The 21,714-nt window shown below is 41.7% G+C and overlaps 1 protein-coding gene across 4 annotated transcripts in view; it reads right to left on the bottom strand.

The window, feature by feature from the left end:
• SLX4IP (SLX4 interacting protein) overlaps window positions 1-21,714 on the bottom strand; it is a 203,928-nt gene that overhangs the window by 5,698 nt on the left and 176,516 nt on the right. For all 4 annotated transcript variants that reach the window (XM_078371350.1, XM_054255215.2, XM_002806757.7 and 1 more), the window contains 2 exons: window positions 18,527-18,615; window positions 303-403 (listed from right to left, as the gene is read on the bottom strand). In XM_078371350.1, coding sequence (XP_078227476.1) covers window positions 303-403; window positions 18,527-18,615 — 190 coding nt within the window. The remainder of the gene's footprint in view (window positions 1-302; window positions 404-18,526; window positions 18,616-21,714) is intronic.

Raw genomic sequence — 21,714 nt, 5'->3', positions numbered from 1 at the left:
GGAATGTGTTTTTTAGATCTGTCTGTAGTCCCTCCGAAAGCGGCATGAAACACACCACCAACAGGTGCTTTTCATCTTCAAAGAACGTGTCATTAATTACTCCTTGCAACACACCTGTGAAGCAAGGACTCTATCCCCATTGTCCAGAAAGCAAGAGAGACAGGAAGGAGGGGAGAGCAAGTATGCGTTGGAGGGGAGTTTGTGCTTCAGTTCCAGGCACTCTGTTGAATTCTAGACTTCATGTTATCTATCCGTACATAGAGGCAGTCAAAATTGAGAAAAAGGAAACATATTGCACCTACATTTCTTTCAGAGCATTTCTCCGGAGCTTTGCACTGGGAGGAAGTGAACTCTCTGCACACTCAGCAAAGTAATCAGACACTCCATGGAGAACTCTTTTTGTCTACTCGAAAAGATAACAAAGGTTCAACCAGAAATCTATTAGCTGAACATGAGAGAAAACAGTTACACTCTGAATGCCCCAATGAACACATTTATTTTTGTAGAGGCTGAATGAAACTGCTCAGTGGTAAGCTATTTTAACCTTTTTTACCTAGGACTTGATGGTTAATTGTAACTTCTTCTGGACTCCCAATCCACACATTTCATACATTAATATGCGCCATAAACATACAAAGCTGTAATGCCGAGAATATTGATTCCAAACCATCTGGGAACTCTTGGCCAATATCCGATATCTGTGAGGCTCAGGCTGTGACAAAAGCCTCAGAATCCCTGTGCGGGGCAGCAGCGTGCCTGTGAGCTGTTCTTACAGCAAGACCTGGTGGCACAGTGGTCTACACCATTATCATCCTAAGAATTCCCCACATTTTCTCTGTCTGCAAAAATAAAGAATGTTTTGTAACACCTGGGACCATAGCAACGGTCAAATCTTTTCATATTGGTATTCTGAAAACTGGAGTTTGTGATTCTTGGCTATCAAAACACTCAGGACTTTTTTCCTTATACTAATCACCACTCTGGTTTTATGTAATTCAAAGATTATCTGCCTATCTATCCTTTTGTGTTCCCATGGAAGCATCATAAGGAAGTAATTATAAAATGTAGAAGTCTACTTGCCTTGCCAACATTAACCCACTTCATACTTTTGGAATCTCTTCTCCTTTTGGTTATCAAGTAGATAATCCAGACAAGGTGTTAACTCCTGTCGTTTAAGACACTAAGTATTCTTCCCCATCAAATTTCAATAAAATGTTGCTACCACTCAGAACAGCTTTAGTAAGCTGTGAGTAGGTTCTTGCTTTAGACATTGGAATTAGCAGTGACAGCCCCAGAGCACCTGGTAGGTGGCAGCCATGAGTACCATGCCTGGTTATCCTACAGGCGGAGGAAATGTGCTTTGCCTAATCACTGCCCTGCACCACTGAGGATGGGCTCTCTTCAATTGTGACTATCTGTCTCAGACCTGGCACAGTGTCACTCAAAGTCATATCTTGTTATAATCCAAGTCAGTTCTAAGCTAGGGAACAGAATATTCTAGGTTTTATTGGATTATATTCTTTTTTTTGTTTGTTTTCTAAGACTTAGTAGTTGGCGAAAATTAGTGACAGCTTAAAAGTCAAATAAGAGAAAGAGATGGAAAGAAATTGAGATTTATGTGTGAAACACTTCTAAACATGCCCTATAAGTACAGTAGATTTTCCCCTTACAACCACACCCTGTAAGTGCTTTATTTTCAGAGCTGAACAATTAACATAAGGAGCATGAGTCAGGCTTTGAACAACTCTGTGGGAACCAGAAAGCCTTTTGCTATTAGGAATGATGTAAATTCCCCAAGGCTGGAAGAAATCCACAATGGAAGGCAGACAGGGTCATAAATAACAACAATGAATCCTGCATATACCACATAAAGTATGATTCTGTGACAGTGACACTCTCTTCAAATCTCATATTAAATTCAATCACTGCTTTTATTTATTTTAAAATTCAGTTTAAAGAGCACTATGCATTTCCTATGGGAACTTCAAAAACTCCGTTAAGAAGCAGAGCAGTCAGCTCTCATCCCAAATTCCTCTGACAACAATGGAGGAAAATGTCCTTGGAAGAAAAGGGACAACAGAAGAGGTGACAGAGTGACAGGAGGAAATGTCCTGTTCAAAAAGTGTAAAATCTGTGACTTAGATTAAAAAAAAAAAGAAGAAGAAAAGAAAAAAGAAGAAAAGAAAGGCAAGGCGGGGTCTCTTGCTTACAAATTAAAACCACATTTGGCAATTTGTTGAAGGAGGCATATTTACATTTGTATGAAGACTGGGTGGGCAGGAAAAAAAAGATTAGACTCCCTCTTCAGCCCCTGAGCTGTCAGGTCTCATTAAAAATCTCTTACTCTAACATTTCTAGGGTCAATTCACTCCCCTTTGTCACTAAATCAGAGCCTCCAGTGCCGCTCCCTGCAGCCCCCAAACAAGTATTCCTAAGGAAGCAGCTCTCACCTGGGAACAGGATTTCCTAAAGGGAGTCATACTGATTACTAATGGCTTCTAACATCTGGCATCAAAATGCAATCTGAGACTTATCCAGAGGCACAATGCCAAGGTACAGATATATAATGTGTGCCAGGAGGGTTGCAAGTACTTTCTGGGCTTACGAGGAGGACCCTACTACTTTTCAGATTCTGCCATGAATAATGAACCCATCATATTTTGCAAAGAATGGAGGTAAATCCAACGTATTCAAAGAGGCCACCAAACAGTTGGCTATCCAAAGTCCAAAATGAGGACTCATTCTGAGATCATGGGGGCTCAGGTATTTAAAAAATAGATTAACCAACAGGATCTCTTAGGGTCTTCATAAATGATTCCTTAACACCTGGAAGCTAGCTCTTTCTTAGGCCAAGGAATAAAATTCTACAAGTATCATTCCTTGGCATACTCCTTTCCCAGCCATCTGCCTCACCCTCACCCTACCTCCTATTTGGTTTTACTTTTTGGTTATACTTCGAAGATTTTCGATTCACAAGTTTTTCTCTATAAGGAGTGTCAGTACATAGTTCTAGGGCAAAACCAAACAGAAGCAGGGCAAGGCCCTGGTCTCTAGGGAGATACCCTCCCTCAGCAACCTAAGCAGTCTAGGCAGGCCACAGGGCAAGGGGTCAGGACTTTTTGCCATCTTTGGGGGTAGTCTGGAGACCAGTGAATGTACCCCAAGGTTGAAGACAGTCAAAGCACATGTCCCAGTACAGTATTGAGGGGAAGGCCAAACAGATGAATGAGGATGACGATGGGTGATATTACCCTAATCCTGTATGGGCTGACCTGGGAAACACATTTTAAATTCCAGGATAGAAAGGACTGCAAATAGAGTCCCCACCAGGATAAGCTCGTTGACTAAGATACCCTTGTCTTTAATCAGAAAACAGGTTGATTTGAGTTGCACAACATACTGAGCGAGGCGCAGTGGTTCCTGCTTATAATCCCAGCACTTTGGGAGGCTAAGGTGGGAGGATAGCTTGAGTTTAGGAGATTGAGACCAACCTAGGCAACCCAGTGAGCCCTAATCTCTACAAAAAATTAGCCAGGCATGGTGGTGTGCACTTATAGTCCCAGCTACTCAGCTGACTGAGATGCATCACTTGAGCCCAGGAGGTCAAGGCTGTAGTTAGCTATGATTGTGCCACTGCATTCCAGCCTAGGTTACAGAGTAAGGCTTTCAGAAAGGAGAGAAAGGAAAGAAAAGAATAAAAAGAAAGAAAAAGAACAGAAAGGAAAACAAAGAAATACTGTGCAATGTTTAAGTCCCAAAGGCACCCTGAAACTGTGGATAAACCAAGGAGTTCACCCCACACTGACTTACTAAAAACCGGATTTGAACAGAACACTGTTGGATTAATGGGAGATAGGGAGAGGAGTTGGCCTAAAACAGCAGAGAAAACACCTGCTCTTGAGCTTTCAACCTCCTCACAAAGTCTGTAAAGTACAGGAGGGGCTCCCACAGGCCAGTGGAAAGACTGCATCAGAGGCACAGAGGGATCCTTTTGAAAATAGAGATTCCCAAGACCCATCCCTGGAAGTTCTGATTCACAAGATCTGGGGTGGGGCGAGGACATCTATATTTAGGTTCCCAGGTGATTCAAAACTGCTGATATACATAAAACAACACTCAGCAAGCAAAGCAACAGATAAACACAAACTGGTACAATGAGACAGCCTTTTGCAAAGTGTGGTCTGTTTATCCCATGCACCAAAATCATGTGGGGGGTATGTTAAAAAATGTTTTAGATTCCATCCCAGAATTTGGATCTCTAGGAAGTGGCGTCAGGGCATGCACATTTTAGGCAAGCCCCTCAGTGATCCTGATACCCTCTGCCCCAAAGGCACACAGAATTGATAACTGAGCAGAATCCTGCAGAATAATCCAATCAGGCAATACTGAACTCTGTACCAGACATTGCTTGAGGCCCTTGAGGGAAAAGACCTCACTTTCATGGAGTCCCTATCTCAATGGGGAAGACAACAAACAAACATATGTCTGGTGGTAATGACGTTATGAGGAGAAATAAAGATCTAAAGGGCCTTGGGGTGCTATTTTAGATCTGGTGGTCAGGATAGGCTGTGGTAGCTAATAAGAACGGCTTTACACTGAGACCTGAGTGAAGGACAAGCTACAGGCTACAGGAGCAGATAGGGAAGAGCATTTCAGGCAGGGGGAAGAGTGAACACCAGGGCTCTGAGGGCAGGGTATGCCTGAAGGTGCAGAAACTGGAGAGTAAACCAGGGGAAGAGGTCAGGAAGCAGGAAGGAGGGGTGTGTGTGTACTGGTGGTGAAAAGGCAGATCTTGTGTGACTTTTGTAAGGATGCCATAGTTTATTGTGAGGAAGATGATATGCCCATGGAAGGTTCCTAGAAGAAAGGGGACTTGACATTTTAAAAGGAATACCTTGGGCACTGTAGAGGGGCAAGGTTAGATGGAGGAAGACTAGTGATGAGGCCTAGGCAATGATTGATTCATTCAGAGATGATGGGTCTTGGAGAAGGTGAGAGGTGGGGAGCAGTGGTTAGACTGGAAATATAATTTGATGGGAGACCCAACAGAATGTGCTGCTGGACTCAATACAGGGAGTGGGAGAAACAAATGTCACTGGTGACTCCACACTCTTTGGTTTAAACAACTGGATGAAGGAAGTTGGCCTTTACCAATGCAGAAAACAGCAAATTTAGGGTCAGGCTTAGGGGAAGAGGACCAAGAAATCAGTTCTTTAGGTGTTGCTATGGTATGACTGTGTTCCCTCCAAAATTCAGGTGCTGTCAGTGTGATGGTGTTAAGGGGCGGGGCCTCGAAGAGTTAATTAGGCCTGAGGGCTCCACCCTCATGAATGGGATTAGGTATCTTTATAAAAGGGCTTGAAGGAGAGAGCCCTTCCACCTTGTGGGGACACTGCTCCTCCTTTCCAGAGCATACAGCAATAAGACATCATCTGGGAGGCAGAGACTAGGCCCTCACCAGTCCCCAACCTGCTGATGACTTGATCTTAGACTTCCCAGCTTTGAGAACAATAAGTAGTAAATTTCTGTTCTTTATGAGTTACCAGTCTCAGGTTTTGTGTTACAGCAACACTAATGGATTAAGACGGTGTAAGAGTCCTCCTAGATATCTAAATGGAGGTGCTGAGCAGGCAGGTAAGATACAGGTTTCCAGCAGAGGGAGGAGGTCTGAGGTGCAGACACAAAGCTGGGAGGTCCGCAGGGTCAGTCAGGATGAGTTCTACTAGAAAATGACTTTGAATGAGTTAAAGAAGTTGAGAAGATGAAGAAGATTCAGGAAAAGAGGCTATAAGGGAAGCACCAGTGAGGAGGAGAAAAATCAAGACAGCATAATGCTCCTGGAGGCAAACGAGAATGACATGGAAGTGAAGAACAAACTGCCAATGAAAGTGACATCTGTGGGCCCGGTGTGGTAACTCACGCCTGTAATCCCAGCACTTTAGGTGGCCAAGGTGGGTAGATCGCCTGAGGTCGAGAGTTCTAGACCCACCTGACCAACATGGAGAAACCCTGTCTTTACTAAAAAAAAAAAAAAAAAAAAAAAAATAGCTGGGTGTGGTGGCTCATGCCTGTAATCCCAGCTACTCAAGAGGCTGAGGCAAGAGAATGGCTTGAACCTGGGAGGCGGAGGTTACAGTGAGCCGAGATCGTGCCATTGCACTCCAGCCTGGGCAACAAGAGCAAAACTCCATCTAAAAAAAAAAAAAAGAAAGAAAGTGACAACTGTATGGAACACTGCTGACTAGTTATGAGTGAAAACTGATCACTGGAAGGAAGGCGACTTTGACAGAAGCTGTTTTTGGTGAAGTGCTGGGATCCAAGCCTACCTGAGATAGGGTCAAGGGAGAAGTGCAAGTGGCTGCATTTGCACTTCTCCAGTACGGAGGCATACTGAAGACCAGCACTCTCCAGGAGAAACAGAATGTGAACTGTACAAGCAACTTGAAATCCTACAGACCCATTAAAAAAGTAAAACGACACTTTTAAAGGTGAAGTTACGTTTCAATAATATATATTTAACATAATATAAAATATTATCATTACAATACTTGATCAATATAAAAAATATTCATGTTTATGTACTAAGCCTGCGAAGTCTGGTGTGCACTTTATACTTAGAGTACATTATTTCTGACTTGCCGTATTTTAAATATTCCATAGTCAAATGTAGCCAGTGGCTCCAAGTACTGGCCAGCACAGGTCTAGACAGCACCACTTTGGAAGAATTTTACAGTAAGGGGAAACAGAGAAACGGGGCATCACCATTGTCACCCTCAATACAGCTTGGTGAAGTAGATATTAATACCACACCCCAGGGTTGGATGCTGCTGGCTAGAATCTGGTGTGACATGGACACACAGCATGGGATGGCAACACCACTACAGTCCATCTGACAAACATGGCCTCTATTGGGAATGACTTGCAGCCAGCTCTCCAGCACCTGGTTGAAGGCTTTGAGACATTAATATTAGTTGAGGTTGGAGTTTATGGAGACAGATCTTTGGGGCCATGGCATTAGGCTACTGGTCACTCCAAGAGTCCTTGGGGTACACCAGCCAATCCCGGCTCATCCTAAACACGTGGCCCACCCCATATGGTCCTCCTAGTACCCTTCATGGCCATGTTGGAAGCATACGCAGAAGCTATGCTGCCAAACTCTTGCTTTTAGGACTGTAAAACATACAACGGCAATAAAGGGATGAAAAAAAGCTATTCAGTGTTACTAAAATTGTTCTCAAGGTGGGACTTCACGTATTCTCAGTCTTCATCTTCTGAGAGTTGGATCTGTTTTCTCATGGTTATGTACATGAATTTCTTCTGATTCTGTGATATTCAATCCCAAATGAAAATAATTAATAACCCAACCAGCAGATTTTAAAAGTAGACAATTCACAGTAATATTAGAATACATAGCCTTAGGACATATTCAAAATGTTACTGCTTCTCAATTCCTCCTAATCCCATCTGCTGAGAATGATACACCTAAAGTTGATCGAATCAGGCTGAGGCTCCTGGTATATGAGTCCCAGCACAGAGGTGAAAGGGAGTGGAGGCTAAGGTCTCATGTTCATTGTTGGCTTGACCCAGAGCCAGCTTCTCAACCCCTTGATGGTTGGTTTCTCATGTATCTTTCAGGATTGTTTGGGAAATTTAAATGCAATGGAGGTGTATGAAGCAATTTTGGAAACTGGAAAGTATTGAGCACATTTTCGAACCTGATGCCTTCACAAACCATACAGGGCTGGAGAGAAGGCAAGGATGCCTTGTATTCATGAAGAACTCATATGATTCTCAAAGTCCTTTTCCCAACATCTCATCTGGGCCCCAAAGAGTATTCATCAGGGCAGGTAATGTCACTATGTGATGGATGAGAAGAATGAGACCCACAAAGACTAAGTGTAGGCCATATATGCAGTCAGGGGCAGAACTGAGTTTGGAGCCTGCTCCCTGTGCAGTACTCTCTTTGCTTTGCCTAATGGCCACAGTACCGTTTGCCATCATGGTTCTACATGGACTTATAGAGAGAAGAGGACTTGGGTTCCAGTTCCCTCTTGGTAACTACCTGACTGTGAAATTTGGACCACTGACATACTCTCTGAGCATCAGTTTCTTCATCTATAAAAAGAGAGACGATAATAATCCCTCTACGGTGGATACTCATTTAGTTTGTGGAAGCAATACTCAGAATTTTGTTCTGGAAGGTCACATCTTCAACCCCCATCCAATGTCCATGCATTTCAAGAGATCTTGTTTCCATACATGACTACAGAACTGGGCCTATGGCTGAGGCCAAACTATTGAATTCACAAGCCTCAAAGAGATGGATCGGCCATAGCTGTCCTGGCAAGAAGGCTGGTCTCCTCCCCCTGGAAGGATATGAACCTGGGGCTGTCGGGACCAACCACCACACATAAGCTGAGAGTGAAGTCAACACAGTGGAATCTGGAGCCAAAGTTGGTGAGAAATGAAGCCTTAATGATGCTCTTGTGTCTCTGATCAAGCTGTACCTGAAGTCTGGACTTCTCAGGGGCATGAGACAAAAACCTTCCCTTTTTTGGCTAAGCCTCTTTGAGTTGGCCTTGCTGTCTCTTGAAAATGAAAAAGTTCCAGACTGATACAATCTCTTTTCAGGTTTGTTGCACTGAATAAGTTATTGTATGGAACAGCCCTCTGCAAACAAAGCCTTTTGCCAACAATAAAAGCAGATTAAAAGTGTACTATAGTATCAGCTTATTTTGGGGGCACATAGTAACATTAAAGTATGAAACTGGAACTATTTTAATTTATAATGAGGCAAAAGGAAACATTACTCCCATACTTTAGTGTAACACCTCATGGTTTTTCGGGAGCATCAGCCGTGCGAAATGTGACATATTATATGAAAGGCTCGGTTAGTTACAGAAAAACAGCCCAAACAGAGCATCTATGACAATGACCACAATCTCAGACCATGAGGCAACAGAGCCATGCAGAAGCCACGTGTCTTTAAAATGAGGGAGAAGTCTCTCTTTCCTAAATTTCACTTATAATACTTCCTTAAATTGTTTTGATAATAACAAAGTAAAAAGTGCAAAACAGGCGGGATAGAGTCGCAACGAACAACTAAAAGAAAGGATGGAAGCACACAAGTATGTGTGTATCGACTCAAGGGAACCGAAGCAAACAGGTGAAACGAAAAGCGGCCTCGTATGAATTCCATTGGGACTGAAGCTGTTCTTCTCTAAAGATGGTAACAATGATGGACATTTGTTCTGAGACCAAAGGCAAAACTCTTGGTACAGGGGCTAGCACCTGGTATGTGAGTCTGCATGAAATGTCCACAAGGCAGCTATGACCTTTCCCATTTCGGACATGAGGAAATTGATGCTCTGGGCAGCCAAGCTATCTGCCCAGTTCCCACAGTGAGGGGCAAGCCTTTATTCCACACGTGTCTGACCCTGCATCCATCCTCTGAGAACTTCACTCCTCTGCCTTCCTATGAAAAGGATTGGTCTCTAAGGGGAAATAGACAGGGCTGATGATGCTGCCACTTAGGTTAGTTGTGAATCATTTTCCCTTTAAAATGATTTAAAAAGTTTTCTTTTCTTCTGAATTGATGCTAATGAAGCTCTTGTGTAGATTTGGGGAAGCACCCATAAGCAGCAGCTAACAATATCACCTAAACATGAAATCGGTGAAAAAAATCAAGGAAGTTATTTTGCAGTAAGTATACATTTCACAGGGATTTTCCAGTTTACATTCACCTACCCTCAAGAACCTAAAAATATATCCTGATCAACCTTAGCCTCTATGCTTGAATCTCTGGTGCCAAACAAGTATGACAAATTTGCACATTTTGAAGAATTTATGGGTTTGGGCCAATACTTGACATTGTAAGGCTTATCAACTGTTCTGAGAATTGGATGGAAGCTATTTAACTTTGACCAGAAAAAATAAAAAATAAAAATACACTTTTTAAAAAAAAATTTCAAGGAATTCATGAATCATAGGCTAGTAACCCCAGTTTAAAAGAAGAAGGGAAACAGCTGTAAAGAAAAAAATAGAGAGAAACATAATGGGAATTACCCCAGGCAGAGTTGGGCCACTTTAGGAGGTCTCCTTGTTTAAAAAAAAAATACCTTGTCTAACAGCCGGGCGTGGTGGCTCACACCTGTAATCCCAGCACTTTGGGAGGCCAAGGCGGGTGGATCACTAGGTCAAGAGATCGAGACCATCCTGGTCAACATGGTGAAACCCCATCTCTACTAAAAATACAAAAAATTAGCTGGGCACGGTGGTGCGTGCCTGTAATCCCAGCTACTCAGGAGGCTGAGGCAGGAGAATTGCCTGAACCCAGGAGGCTGAGGTTGCGGTGAGCCGTGATGGCGCCATTGCACTCCAGCCTGGGTAACAAGAGCAAAACTCCGCCTCAAAAAAAAAAAAAATACCTTGTCTGACAAAGGCCTGTGGTTGAAAAGTGCCAGCACCTGCAGGAAGGTAGACAGCACTGCTTTCGGGATAATAAAAGAAGGACGATATCTTTCCTAACATCTCACATGATCGTGCACGTGGGCCTGGACAGGGACATGGTGGAGAGAGGTGGGCAAATATGAAATCCTGCCATGCAGGGAGTAGCCTGGGGCACTGATGGGAAAAGGGCCTAAGAGCCAGAGAGAGCACACCACAGATGATTGTCTCATTTCAAAATTCTGCTCTGAGCTGGCTTTCTGCCCAGGGATGCGGAAGGAATAGCTCTTGCCATTTCCCTGGGACACAGATACTAAGGCCTCCTCTTTCCAAGACTCAGAGCTCATGATAGTAACAGCTTTTGTGAACTAGTCTGGGAACCTCATCCCCAGTTATGACACAGTTTCCTTGGGAAAATCAGTACTGAATTCTAAATCATCTGTTTGCTAATGAACTCTCTGTGCTATCACTGTGGGTGTTCTGATGAAGATGTGCTTTTAGGAATTCAAGGCTGAGAGGTCTGCTGTCTCTTGATTCCTATGTACTTTAGAGAGGTGACTGGGTCCTTCCTCCAAAGCCATATCTCACTGTGAGTCTGCTGGCAGCTACTGGAAATTGAAGGTGTTTAGCTGGGTGGTCGCTGCTCCTCCTCCTCTTCCTGTGGATGTTGGTTAACAGAGCTCCCACTGAAGATCACAATTTTTGCCTTTAGTGTGTCTCTTTCCCCACCACTGACTGGCTGGCTAACTGGGGGTTTATCACTTAACTCTTTGGTACTTCAGTTTTTATAGCTGCAAAATAAAGTTGAGTTGGCAAGTGGAGAAAAAACTAGGGAGCTGAGTTTCTTGGGAAAACATTAATAATATAAGCAGATGGATAGTGTCAGGTATTTTTTTAATTTCAAGCAGGAAGGAGAAGATTGTGTAGCAGTCTGTTAATGTGGCATTGATGGCCTTTAAATGAAGACTTCTTCAGAAAAGAAAGGAAATGATGTTGATAAAAATTAATACTGTATAAGTGCCTTAAACTTTCTATGACATTTTAATATTCATTATTTCACTTGCTCTTTAGGAAAACTTGAGAATGCTGTACAGCAGGTATCATGTTTACCTCTGCTTAACAAGTTAGGTGATTAGTGCTCCACGAAGTCAGATGACTTGTCTAAGGTCATCAGTGAGTAAGGGGAGAGGCAATGGTCAAAACCAGGTCTTTATGTTTTAACTCGAATCCCTTTTTCAGTTGTTCTATTCCCCACCACGTTTTTCCTAATCAAATCTATCATGAAAAAGGGTCATCAATGGAGATTATGAGTCTCTGCACATGCAAAGACACACTATGAGGAAAAAACCCACAAAGGACTAGGGAGCTGAGATACATCGTATTCCAACTTATCCTATCTAACAATCCTCATTCATTTAACGTATCCTATTCTACTTCAGCAAAGGGCAAGTTCCCTTGTGGCGATGACAGTGGTGGGAGGAGGCACAAACCATCTTTCTCACAACAAATACTGCTGGTTAAACATTTGGGAAAATTTTATTATTAAGAAAAGAGAACAAAAATAATTTCATTACTAACAGTAGAGAACTCAGGTTCCTGTAATATATAAGCAAAACACTACCTTTTAAAAAATGATCTAGGCCGGGCACAGTGGCTCACACCTGTAATCCCAGCACTTTGGGAAGCCGAGGTGGGCGGATCGTGAAATCAAGAGATCGAGACCACCCAGGCCAACATGATGAAACCCTGTCTTTACTGAAAAATACAAAAAATTAGCTGGGTGTGGTGGCGCATGCCTATAGTTCCAGCTATTCGGAAGGCTGAGGCAGGAGAATTGCTTGAACCCAGGAGGAAGAGGTTGTGGTGAGCAAGATCGTGCCACTGTACTCCAGCCTGGTGCCTAGTGACAGAGTGAGACTGTCTCAAAAAAAAAAAAAAAAAAAAAGATCTTACCCGAGAAGTATTTTTTCTTATTTTCTCCATCTTAGTCTAGAAAAGCCAACAGAAGATATCTTCATCCCCACTACCAGCATTTGCAGAGGGTCATCCATCTGCCAGTCCCTATAAGGGCAGGTGGGGATGGTGGCTATCCAAGGAAAACAGCCCATTGTAGGCCACTTGCTAAGGTAAAGGTGCTAATCTATTACCTACCTGTTGAACGTGTTCTGACTCAGAGCCTTGGCCTTAACTGACTGGAAAGGGACAGGGCAGTCAGCCTTGAGAGGGGACAAGCACCATGAGAATTCTTTCATACTAAACAGCAGTGTGACTTAAGAGAAGTATTCAATTTAGTGCTTAAATATTGTCTCTTGGCCGTATGTTCCACTAATCTTTCTACTTAGATGATGCTACAGTGAGGACTAGCCTTGTGTGGCTGATGGAGGTCAGCGGAAACTTGACAGCTATTTTGGCCACAACTCAAATGAAACATAAGGCAGATAATCCAAATATCTTAGTGACATTAGTAAAGTCCAGTTGCTAAGGGGCAAAGAAGAGCCTGCTCCCTACAGATGCCTCATTGTCATGTGTACACCGATGGTGTAGAAGAGGCAGACAGAGCTTGGCTGTCCCTTAAACCTAAAGATCACAATTAGCATGATATTGGTCAACACACAGAATAAAAAGGACCTCATATCCTAAACTAAAATACATTCTGTAAAAATATCAGAAGAAAATATAAGTGTTTTTATCTAATTTTGAAAAATGTAACACCAAGATCATCAAAAGGAGAGATCATTACAGAAAACACAATTCTGAGGATACATAAACATAACGTATCCTACCATAGAGTACTGACATACAAGCCAAAGGAAAATGATAAACTCACTGGGAGTTACTTTCCTTACTAGATAAGAAGTTTTCATGTACCAGAGTTTGTCAAATACAAGATCATCAGTTAAAAAAAATGGAAACACACTGCGGACAAATAGGTCCTAGTTAAAACACACACACGCACTCACACACACACACACGGACCTCAGTTTATTAGGTATGAAGTATGAAGAGATACCGTCTAGATCATTAGTAGAGACCTTGTGTTCAGAGTTATGACTAATTTTTTATTTTCTTTATGTTTGGATTAAAAACTTTTTTGTACAATGAATATGTACAGTTTCGGTAATCAGTTATTAAGTGAAATCTAAGTTCATAATATTGTGGAAAATGTGAAAACAGCCTCTCTCTACTCAAGGAACTTTCCCTAATGCTACAGGAATCTCTTGTTAATGTCTTCCATCCAATTCACCGCTAGTATTGTTTAGAAATAAGAACAACAAAATGTTTAAACTATGATAGATCATAAAAAATCTGGAAAAGTCATCACATATTTTCATTTTCTAAACACAAAAATAGAGAATTCTTTTCTTGAATGATCTGATTTATATGTATGCAAAAGCTCTCTTAGGAAGTTAAAAGATTCTGTCATGAGGCTACAAATGTCAGTGCACAGTCAAATTTAAGTAGCTTATTTCTTCTGTTCTAAAAACATAAGGCCTACAATGTTGCCTTACAATTTCTTTCTTAAGATCAAATATAACTACCCTGGAAGTTTTTCTAATCACAATTTTTAAATCTGCAAGAAAATTTCTTTGTGCAAAATTATTTTGTAGTTTTTATTTAGCTACAGTTTTATTTGCTTCCTCCAATAGAAATGCCATGTGAGAAAAGATTTTTGAGATAATTTGATACCCTCCCCCTTGAATGAGAGGAAGCCTATGGCCCACAAAGCCTGGATCATGCACAGCTGAGGACTGTAACAGCCAAGCTAAAAATAAACTCATTTTCACTTCAATTTTGTATTCAAAAACTAGAAGGAGAATTCTTTATCACTAAAAAGCAGTGTGACTTAAGAGAAGTATCTGAGTTAGTGCTTCAATATCATTTCTTGTCAGGATGTCCCAGTAATCCTTCTACTTAGGTGATGCTGCAGTGAGGACCTAGCCTTGTGTACTGGGCTATGTCTACAGAATCTTGGCAGCTATTTTCACAGCTTGACCACAACTCAAATAAAGAGCATAAGGCAGAGAACTTAAATAGTATATATCCACTTTTAGGCAATACTAGCACTACAGATCATTTTTTAATTTCCAAAAGGATCACAGACTTTGACAGCTTCAGTTTTGTTTTTTTTTTTTTGAGATGGTTCGCTCTTGTTACCCAGGCTGGAGTGCAATGGCGTGATCTCGACTCACCGCAACCTCCGCCTCCTGGGTTCAGGCAATTCTCTTGCCTCAGCCTCCTGAGTAGCTGGGATTACAGCTACAATTTTTTGTATTTTTAGTAGAGATGGGGTTTCACCATGTTGACCAGGAGAATCTTGATCTCTTGACCTCGTGATCCACCCGCCTCGGCCTCCCAAAGTGCTGGGATTACAGGCTTGAGCCACAGCGCCTGGCCAGTTTTAAAGTAAAGAAAAGTACGTTTGGGGGATTTTGGACTTTCCTTCTGAGGAACGGTAGAAGAGATCCAAAGGAACCCTTGGATCCAGAATGAAAAAATATTTAGGAAAAATGGAGGCCCCGATCTGAATGACATTTTTAGGTCACCAGGATATCCTTCAGCAGCCTTGATCTGCCAAACTGGAAGCTCCCTGAAAGCAAAGTGCTTTCTTACTTTTCTTTGCTTCCCAGGTGCCTACCAGAGTTCCCAGTATAGAGCCGGAACTTAGCATATTATGTTAAGATGTGATGGTAAAAACAGATGGGAAGGCTGATCTCCAGAGACTTGAAGGAATGGCTGTAACTAACACATAATGAAATAGTAGCTTTGTGCTGACCCAGAAATGTCTCAGTTACATACAGAGTTCTATGGTTATTTACATAATTTTAATAAAGAAATAATAAATAATTTTAAATTTCCCAAAGGCTCCAGGACTTTACATCTGAGAAAGAAAACAGTTTCTACACAGGCTCTTGAGTTTGTAAGTAAGAAAATATTGTTGGAATGAAATGTAGCTGAGTGCAATAAAAATTCACTTTATGTTCTTCCTATTTCCAAGGAAAAAAAGGTGAGGAAAAAACAAACCAAATAAAGGTAAAAACTCTCAAAAAGACTCCCCAGTCCTATATCTAGCAATGGGTCAAAAACTGAGGCAACAAGAGTTTTGAGATTTCTTATGAGAAACTCTAGTAAGAAAAATACAATGACTCATTTCATAATAATGCCCTTTCTTCCCAAAGTACACATCACAATTCCCACATCCCTAGCACATGGGCACTGTGTGCAGAGCTATTGCAACACAGGGGATTTCCCTGCACCAAAGTCCCTGAGTGGACAAGAGAACTGCTGAAAGTGACAGCAGGGACAGACCTCCCTGGTGCTGCGGTGCTTAGGGCAGTGTGGCTGCACTGCCGTTTAAAGGAGGGGGATTACTCCCTTTGTACTGCCTGATCTGGAACAGCAGTTCTTTTGTGCAACCACCTTTAAGAACTGGGGAGCTAAGTGCAGCTGGCTTGCTTGTCTACAGGTTCAAAGAATCCCTTGACAGAGTAGTTTTGAATAGACATTCCCAGATTACCTAACGAAGTGTCACTTAGACACTGAGAATCCAAAAAAGGAAAAAAAAGATGAAGGAAAGGGAATGGGTGCTCCTCAAGGCTACAGCACAAGTAAGGCACCCAGGCTGTTGCTCAAGTACTAGTTCACTCCCCTGTCACTTTTGTGGCTACGGAAGAGTGAATTAATAGTTACAGAGAAACAACTGAAGTTTATTGCCAAAGAAATCTCTCCAATATAGCTACTGCCAGCACCAACTTTCCCAGCCTTGCCCAGTCATGTGTTCTTGAGAATTGCTACCAAGAGAAAAATGAAATGGATCCTGACCTTTGGTGAATATTGATGTAAAGTGATAAAAGAATTCAAAGCTTGACGGAAGTCCAGGGAATACTCACAGGAGCCTGACATCACTGGCTTTGGGCATTTGAAGTATAGAACAAGGGATGAGAATGCCTTCTCTCAGGCAGAAGGGAGTTCTGGAAGGGAAGAACTGTTTATTGATCCTTAAATAGCTGAGACAGGCAGACTCTGCAGAGGTCAAATATCAATGAGAATTAAACTACAAGACACTTCTGGTGGAAGGATGGTGTTGTTGGCTTGATGGGCCATTTGTGGGAGAGGGACCTTTACTTGACCTGGGTTTTTTATTGTTTCTAGTAACAACAGGCCTGAGGAAGTGGTGGGCTGGAGGCCTGTGAAGAGGGGAGGTACGGAGGTGAGCAGGCTAGGCAGGGGGTGCGCAGAACTTGAGCCCAGAGATGAAGCTGTTAAGTAGTGCCAGGCTTTAGCTGACATATGTGGCTGGGCAAGTGCGTATGTGAAGAGACAGAGGTGGAGTAAATGAGCAACTGAGGAGACAGAAACTGATGACAAATAAAGACAATCACTCAAAACAAGGAACGAGCCTCATTATGGAAATGGCATTTTCCTCCTAAGTTAACATGCTTAACTCTGGTCAGTCATGTTATCGCTGGTTATCAGAAATTTTAAAGATAAAGAAATTGAACTCACTCACGTAAAAGGCTTGGACTGGTGAGCTTTTCAGTATGAAAAATCTCGGTGTTTAGGAAGCCCTCCAGATTATAGGATTTATATGACAGCCGCTACAGAAAACTTACATCTGTATAAATACCAAGGCCCCTAAGGGGGATAATATTTCATTTGTATTGAGATGTTTTAATCCCTCCTTAATAATTTAAGATATTAAGTATTAATATTACATATCAGATACAAGATCTAATTTCTCCTGTATTTCATTTGAAAGTAATAATACTTTCTGGTACAGTTAATGGTTGTTTTCTTAAACCATAGATCAATTTCTTCCTTGTTCTGAATCAGTTAAGCTATATTATATTTTAGATGTATGCCAATGGCATTACCACTTCAGTATTCATTAGTTTATGAAGATAACATCCTGGAAATATTTCAAAAGACAAACCTAATACTTTTCACAAAATTTGCCTCGTTCATTTAATGTGTATTCTTAAGAGTCTGACTGATGGATGAAGAAGAGGAAACATGAGCCGCACTGGCCGTTGCGAAGGGTTTCTCTGCACCAAATGCAGTACTTTTCCTGGGTCTCTATTCACCCTTGTAGTCTCTGAAACACTCTTCTTATGTATTTATTTAAGATGAGATAAGAAGCTCGTTTTAGACGATGTGGGCCAAATTTCAGATTTCATATGGATTAAACAATAATAAGCATCAAGGGTAATCTAATATTCCCATAAATTATTTTAGAAGCATAATAATCATGTCATACTTCATGGCCCGGTTAATGTCTGCTAGATTTTTTTTTTCTGTTTCTTAAAGATTCAAGTCATACGTCCCTATTTTTTAAAGATTCAACTCATACGTCCAAAAATATGAAAAAACGTCTGTGTAGAATTCAGGCAGACCGGACTCTGACTGCAGCAAACACACACACATGCAACAAGAAAACTCTCAAGTGTACACGTTCACCTTAAAATACAAAGCAGTAAGCTGCAATTCGGAGTCAGTTTTCTTTATCTATTTGTCTGAAGAGACAACTTCAATAAAACAGAAACAGGCCCTGTTGGAGCTTAAGACTTAGCATGAGAAAAGGGAGAGAGAGAAGGAGGCAGAGAGGCAGAGAGACAGAGCAAGAGAGAGCGAGAGAGCGAGAGAGGGAGGGAGGGAGGGAGAGAGAGAGAGAGAGAGAGAGAGAGAGAGAGAGAGAGAATACACTGGGGAAAAGTACTGGTTCTCATGAAAATGTCGGTGATTCACCACGGAATAAAATTTAAAAGCCACTGACCCCAATGAAAGCCTCCAGTGGAAACATGTGGATTTTGCTTCATTTCACTTAAAAGACTTTCCTTTATTTCATTTAAACACTATCATAAGCACCATCATAGTTTTTGTGATGTGTTGCTTTCTCATTTAAAATTGATATGGAAAAGGTACTGCTGATTAAAATGGTCTTCAGGAAAAGAAGAACAATGCACGAATTAGCTGATGTTACCATGCAAAACAGGTAGGCCTTCCTGTTCCCTTAAAACATTTTTTTTACAGTAACTCAGCATTTGAGCAGACTTGTTTGTTTATAGAATTTGTTCATACTCACCAAATCTTCATTCTGATTTGCCAAAAGATCGTGACTGAATGCAAGCTGACTGACACAAACCACAAATCTGTCAGGGAATACATGGAGTTCTGTATAAAATGAAGAAGAGCAAGTTAGTAAAGGCATTAAAAAGTTATAAACGGCCAGGCACAGTGGCTCACGCCTGTAATCTCAGCACTTTGCGAGGCCAAGGCGAGTGGATCACGAGCTCAAGAGATCGAGACCATCCTGGTCAACATGGTGAAACCCCGTCTCTACTAAAAATACAAAAAATTAGCTGGGCATGGTGGCGCGTGCCTGTAATCCCAGCTACTCAGGAGGCTGAGGCAGGAGAATTACCTGAACCCAGGAGGCGGAGGTTGCGGTGAGCCGAGATCGCACCATTGCACTCCAGCCTGGGTAACAAGAGCAAAACTCTGTCTCCCCAAAAAAAAAAAAAAAAAAAGTTATAAACACAGAAATGGTTGTTCCAGATTTTTTGTTCATTTTAAATTGCTGCAATATGCATGTCCATATGAGACACACGTCTCTTCTCTCCTCCCATCCTTTCAGTGTTTGCCATCAATAGGGCAGGGTGAGCACAAAGTTCCAGGGAGCGCTGACGAAGCTGCAAACTGGTCCACCTGAGCCCCAGGACGATTACATCGCAGGAAACCCCCAGGCAGAACCTCTGCAGCCTCACCTCTGTGTCAGTCTGATGTTTTCTGATTAGAACTCCTATTTGGAAAATAGGATCAATGTTTTCAAAACAAGCATGTAAGACTTATAGAGGAAGAGGAATAATATTAGATAAAATCTAAAAATGTGACCCATCAACGTTTTTACTAGTTACTTTACTTATCATCTCCGTGGTCAGCTAGTCTTAGAGAGGTCCCCAACACTCTAAGTGGGCAAACTACTAATCTGAATCAGGCTGGGAAAATAGCAGCTTCTCTTAGGAATCAATGATCCAACTATTTAGAAAATGGTTAAATATACAATAAAGATGATAAAATTACACCATAGTCATAGTAATCTATTATTGCTGCTTCTTAAAACCGCTGACTTCCCATTGGGAAAGACTGAATGAATCACTGAACTGGACTCCTCGGCATTCAATGAAAGGCACAGAAGATGGTAATGACATCTGGATCTTTCCTTCTCTCATCGGTCTGTCCATCCATCCATTTGTTCGCCAGCTTCCAGCTACCCAGGTGTGATGTCTGGAGTGATGCTGGGATGATGCCAACAGCGTCTGTTCCAGGTGGGAGGGGAGGGGGCTCTTCTCCCTTTTTCATGCTTGGTTGTACTACTTGAATATTTTTATGAGACACTTCTGATATTTGTGATAGAAATGAAGTCACTTTTCTAACAAAGAAAGCTTCCCTCTTACATGAGACCAATTTTTTTTTAAAGAGGGATATTATGAATCAGGTGAGTAAAGCCTTTTATGTACATTGCACATAAGTGGCAATGACTGAGGTAACATGTATCTCAATCTGACGCACCACTTGGAAGCCAAGCAAGAAGGTGTCAATTACATGGATACAGAATTAAAACAAGTTAACACCTTACACTACTAGGGTAGCTGAGATGATCCCAAAAGGCCTAAGGAGTTGTTGTTCCAGTAACAGCCCTCTCCTTACACTGTTTACCACTGCTGTCTCCTTGGCAGTCACCCTCCCTATTCCAAGTTCTGAATAGGATCTATTCAGAACAGCAGGTTAACAGTTATTAAAAAAAGAGCTCTACTCATCCTGCTCAAAAACCTACCGTGACTCCTCAGTGCCCAACATTCAAAGTCCTCCATGATTAAAGATTAACCTATTTTTCTGGTCTTACTGCCAACTAGTCCTCCTCACAAGGAAAGCCCCCATTTCAGGTGGGGCCTGGGTATTTTTAAACTTTGACCCCTTGTGGGTATGATATCTGGCTAGGTGACTAGAGATGGACCTTGAAAAGCCAGAAAGACAAAATTAGCAAAGCAATTAATATTTATTCATTAGTTCTTGACAAATCTTATTGAGATAAGTGGTATATAGCCTGTTTATCATTTTATGGGAGGGAAAACTGAACCACAGAATCCACCCTCCCCCTGAAAATCATAATATTGAAATACGACAGTTCATTAGTGGATCAGAACTGGAATTCAAAATTATCAGTTCTATCAAAAACTTCCTCTGTGTTTGCATTTCTTCCTCTGAAAGCTAACAGTGCTAGAATGGCGGATTTTAAACATTTTGGTGCCAGGTAGTAACAGAAAGCAACTTCTCCACTGTTTGCTCTGTTTAGGTCATTATTGAGAGTTGTATTATTTTAATATTTAAATAAAGATTTAAGCAATGACAGTCCTTATTATAAAGGGTACAGATACAAGGTTAGCTGACTTATTTTATTGGAGAGTTGAACAAAGTGGAAGACCTTGTTAAGAAAGCAATATATTTGAGGCTGGGCGTGTTGGCTCATTGCTGTAGTTCCAGCACTTTGGGAGGCCAAGGAGAAAGTACAGCTTGACCCCAGGAGTTTGAGAACAGCTTCTACATAGTGAGACCCATTCTCTACCAAAAATTAAAAAAAAAAAAAAATTAGCCAGGCGTGGTGGCACACACCTGTGGTCCCAGCTACTTAGGAGGCTGAGGTGGGAGGATCATTTGAGCCTGGGAGGTTGAGGCTGCAGTAAGGCATGATTGCACCATTGCACTGCAGCCTGGTTGACAAGAGTGAGACCTTGTCTCAAAAACAAAACAAACAACAGTAAAAATGAGAGTAATATATTTGAGCAGAGTTTAGAGTTAAGAAAATCGAGATGATCATGATGATTCCACAGCAAGCCTCTATATGGTTAATTTTTTAAAGTCTGTTTCATATCTTATATGCATACTGAAATCGTCCATGGAAGGTAATCTAAATTTTCTTCCCAGTGCTCAGATCAACCTGGAGAATGATCATTAGCTTCTGACTTTACTGTTGCTGGCTGGACAAGTTTGAAATCATGTCTTTAGTGAACATCTAGACTTGGGGAAGTGACAGGGGAAAGTGGCCTCATCACACACTTAGGGCAAGCTCTGAAGCTGTGGGCTGGGAAAGCGCTTTCTTGTGTACACACCTGCTCCATATACCAGGGCCTTGGTGTGCACAGACAATGCTGAAGTGATTCATAATTCAACTATGTTGAGTCACTCAAAGAAAAGTGCTGAGATGCAGCAGGA

The sequence above is a fragment of the Callithrix jacchus genome, chromosome 5 (genome assembly GCF_049354715.1).
Source record: "Callithrix jacchus isolate 240 chromosome 5, calJac240_pri, whole genome shotgun sequence".
NCBI lineage: Eukaryota > Metazoa > Chordata > Mammalia > Primates > Cebidae > Callithrix > Callithrix jacchus.
Note: the sequence above shows the minus strand (reverse complement) of the source record. Positions and strands in the feature narration are given on the sequence as shown.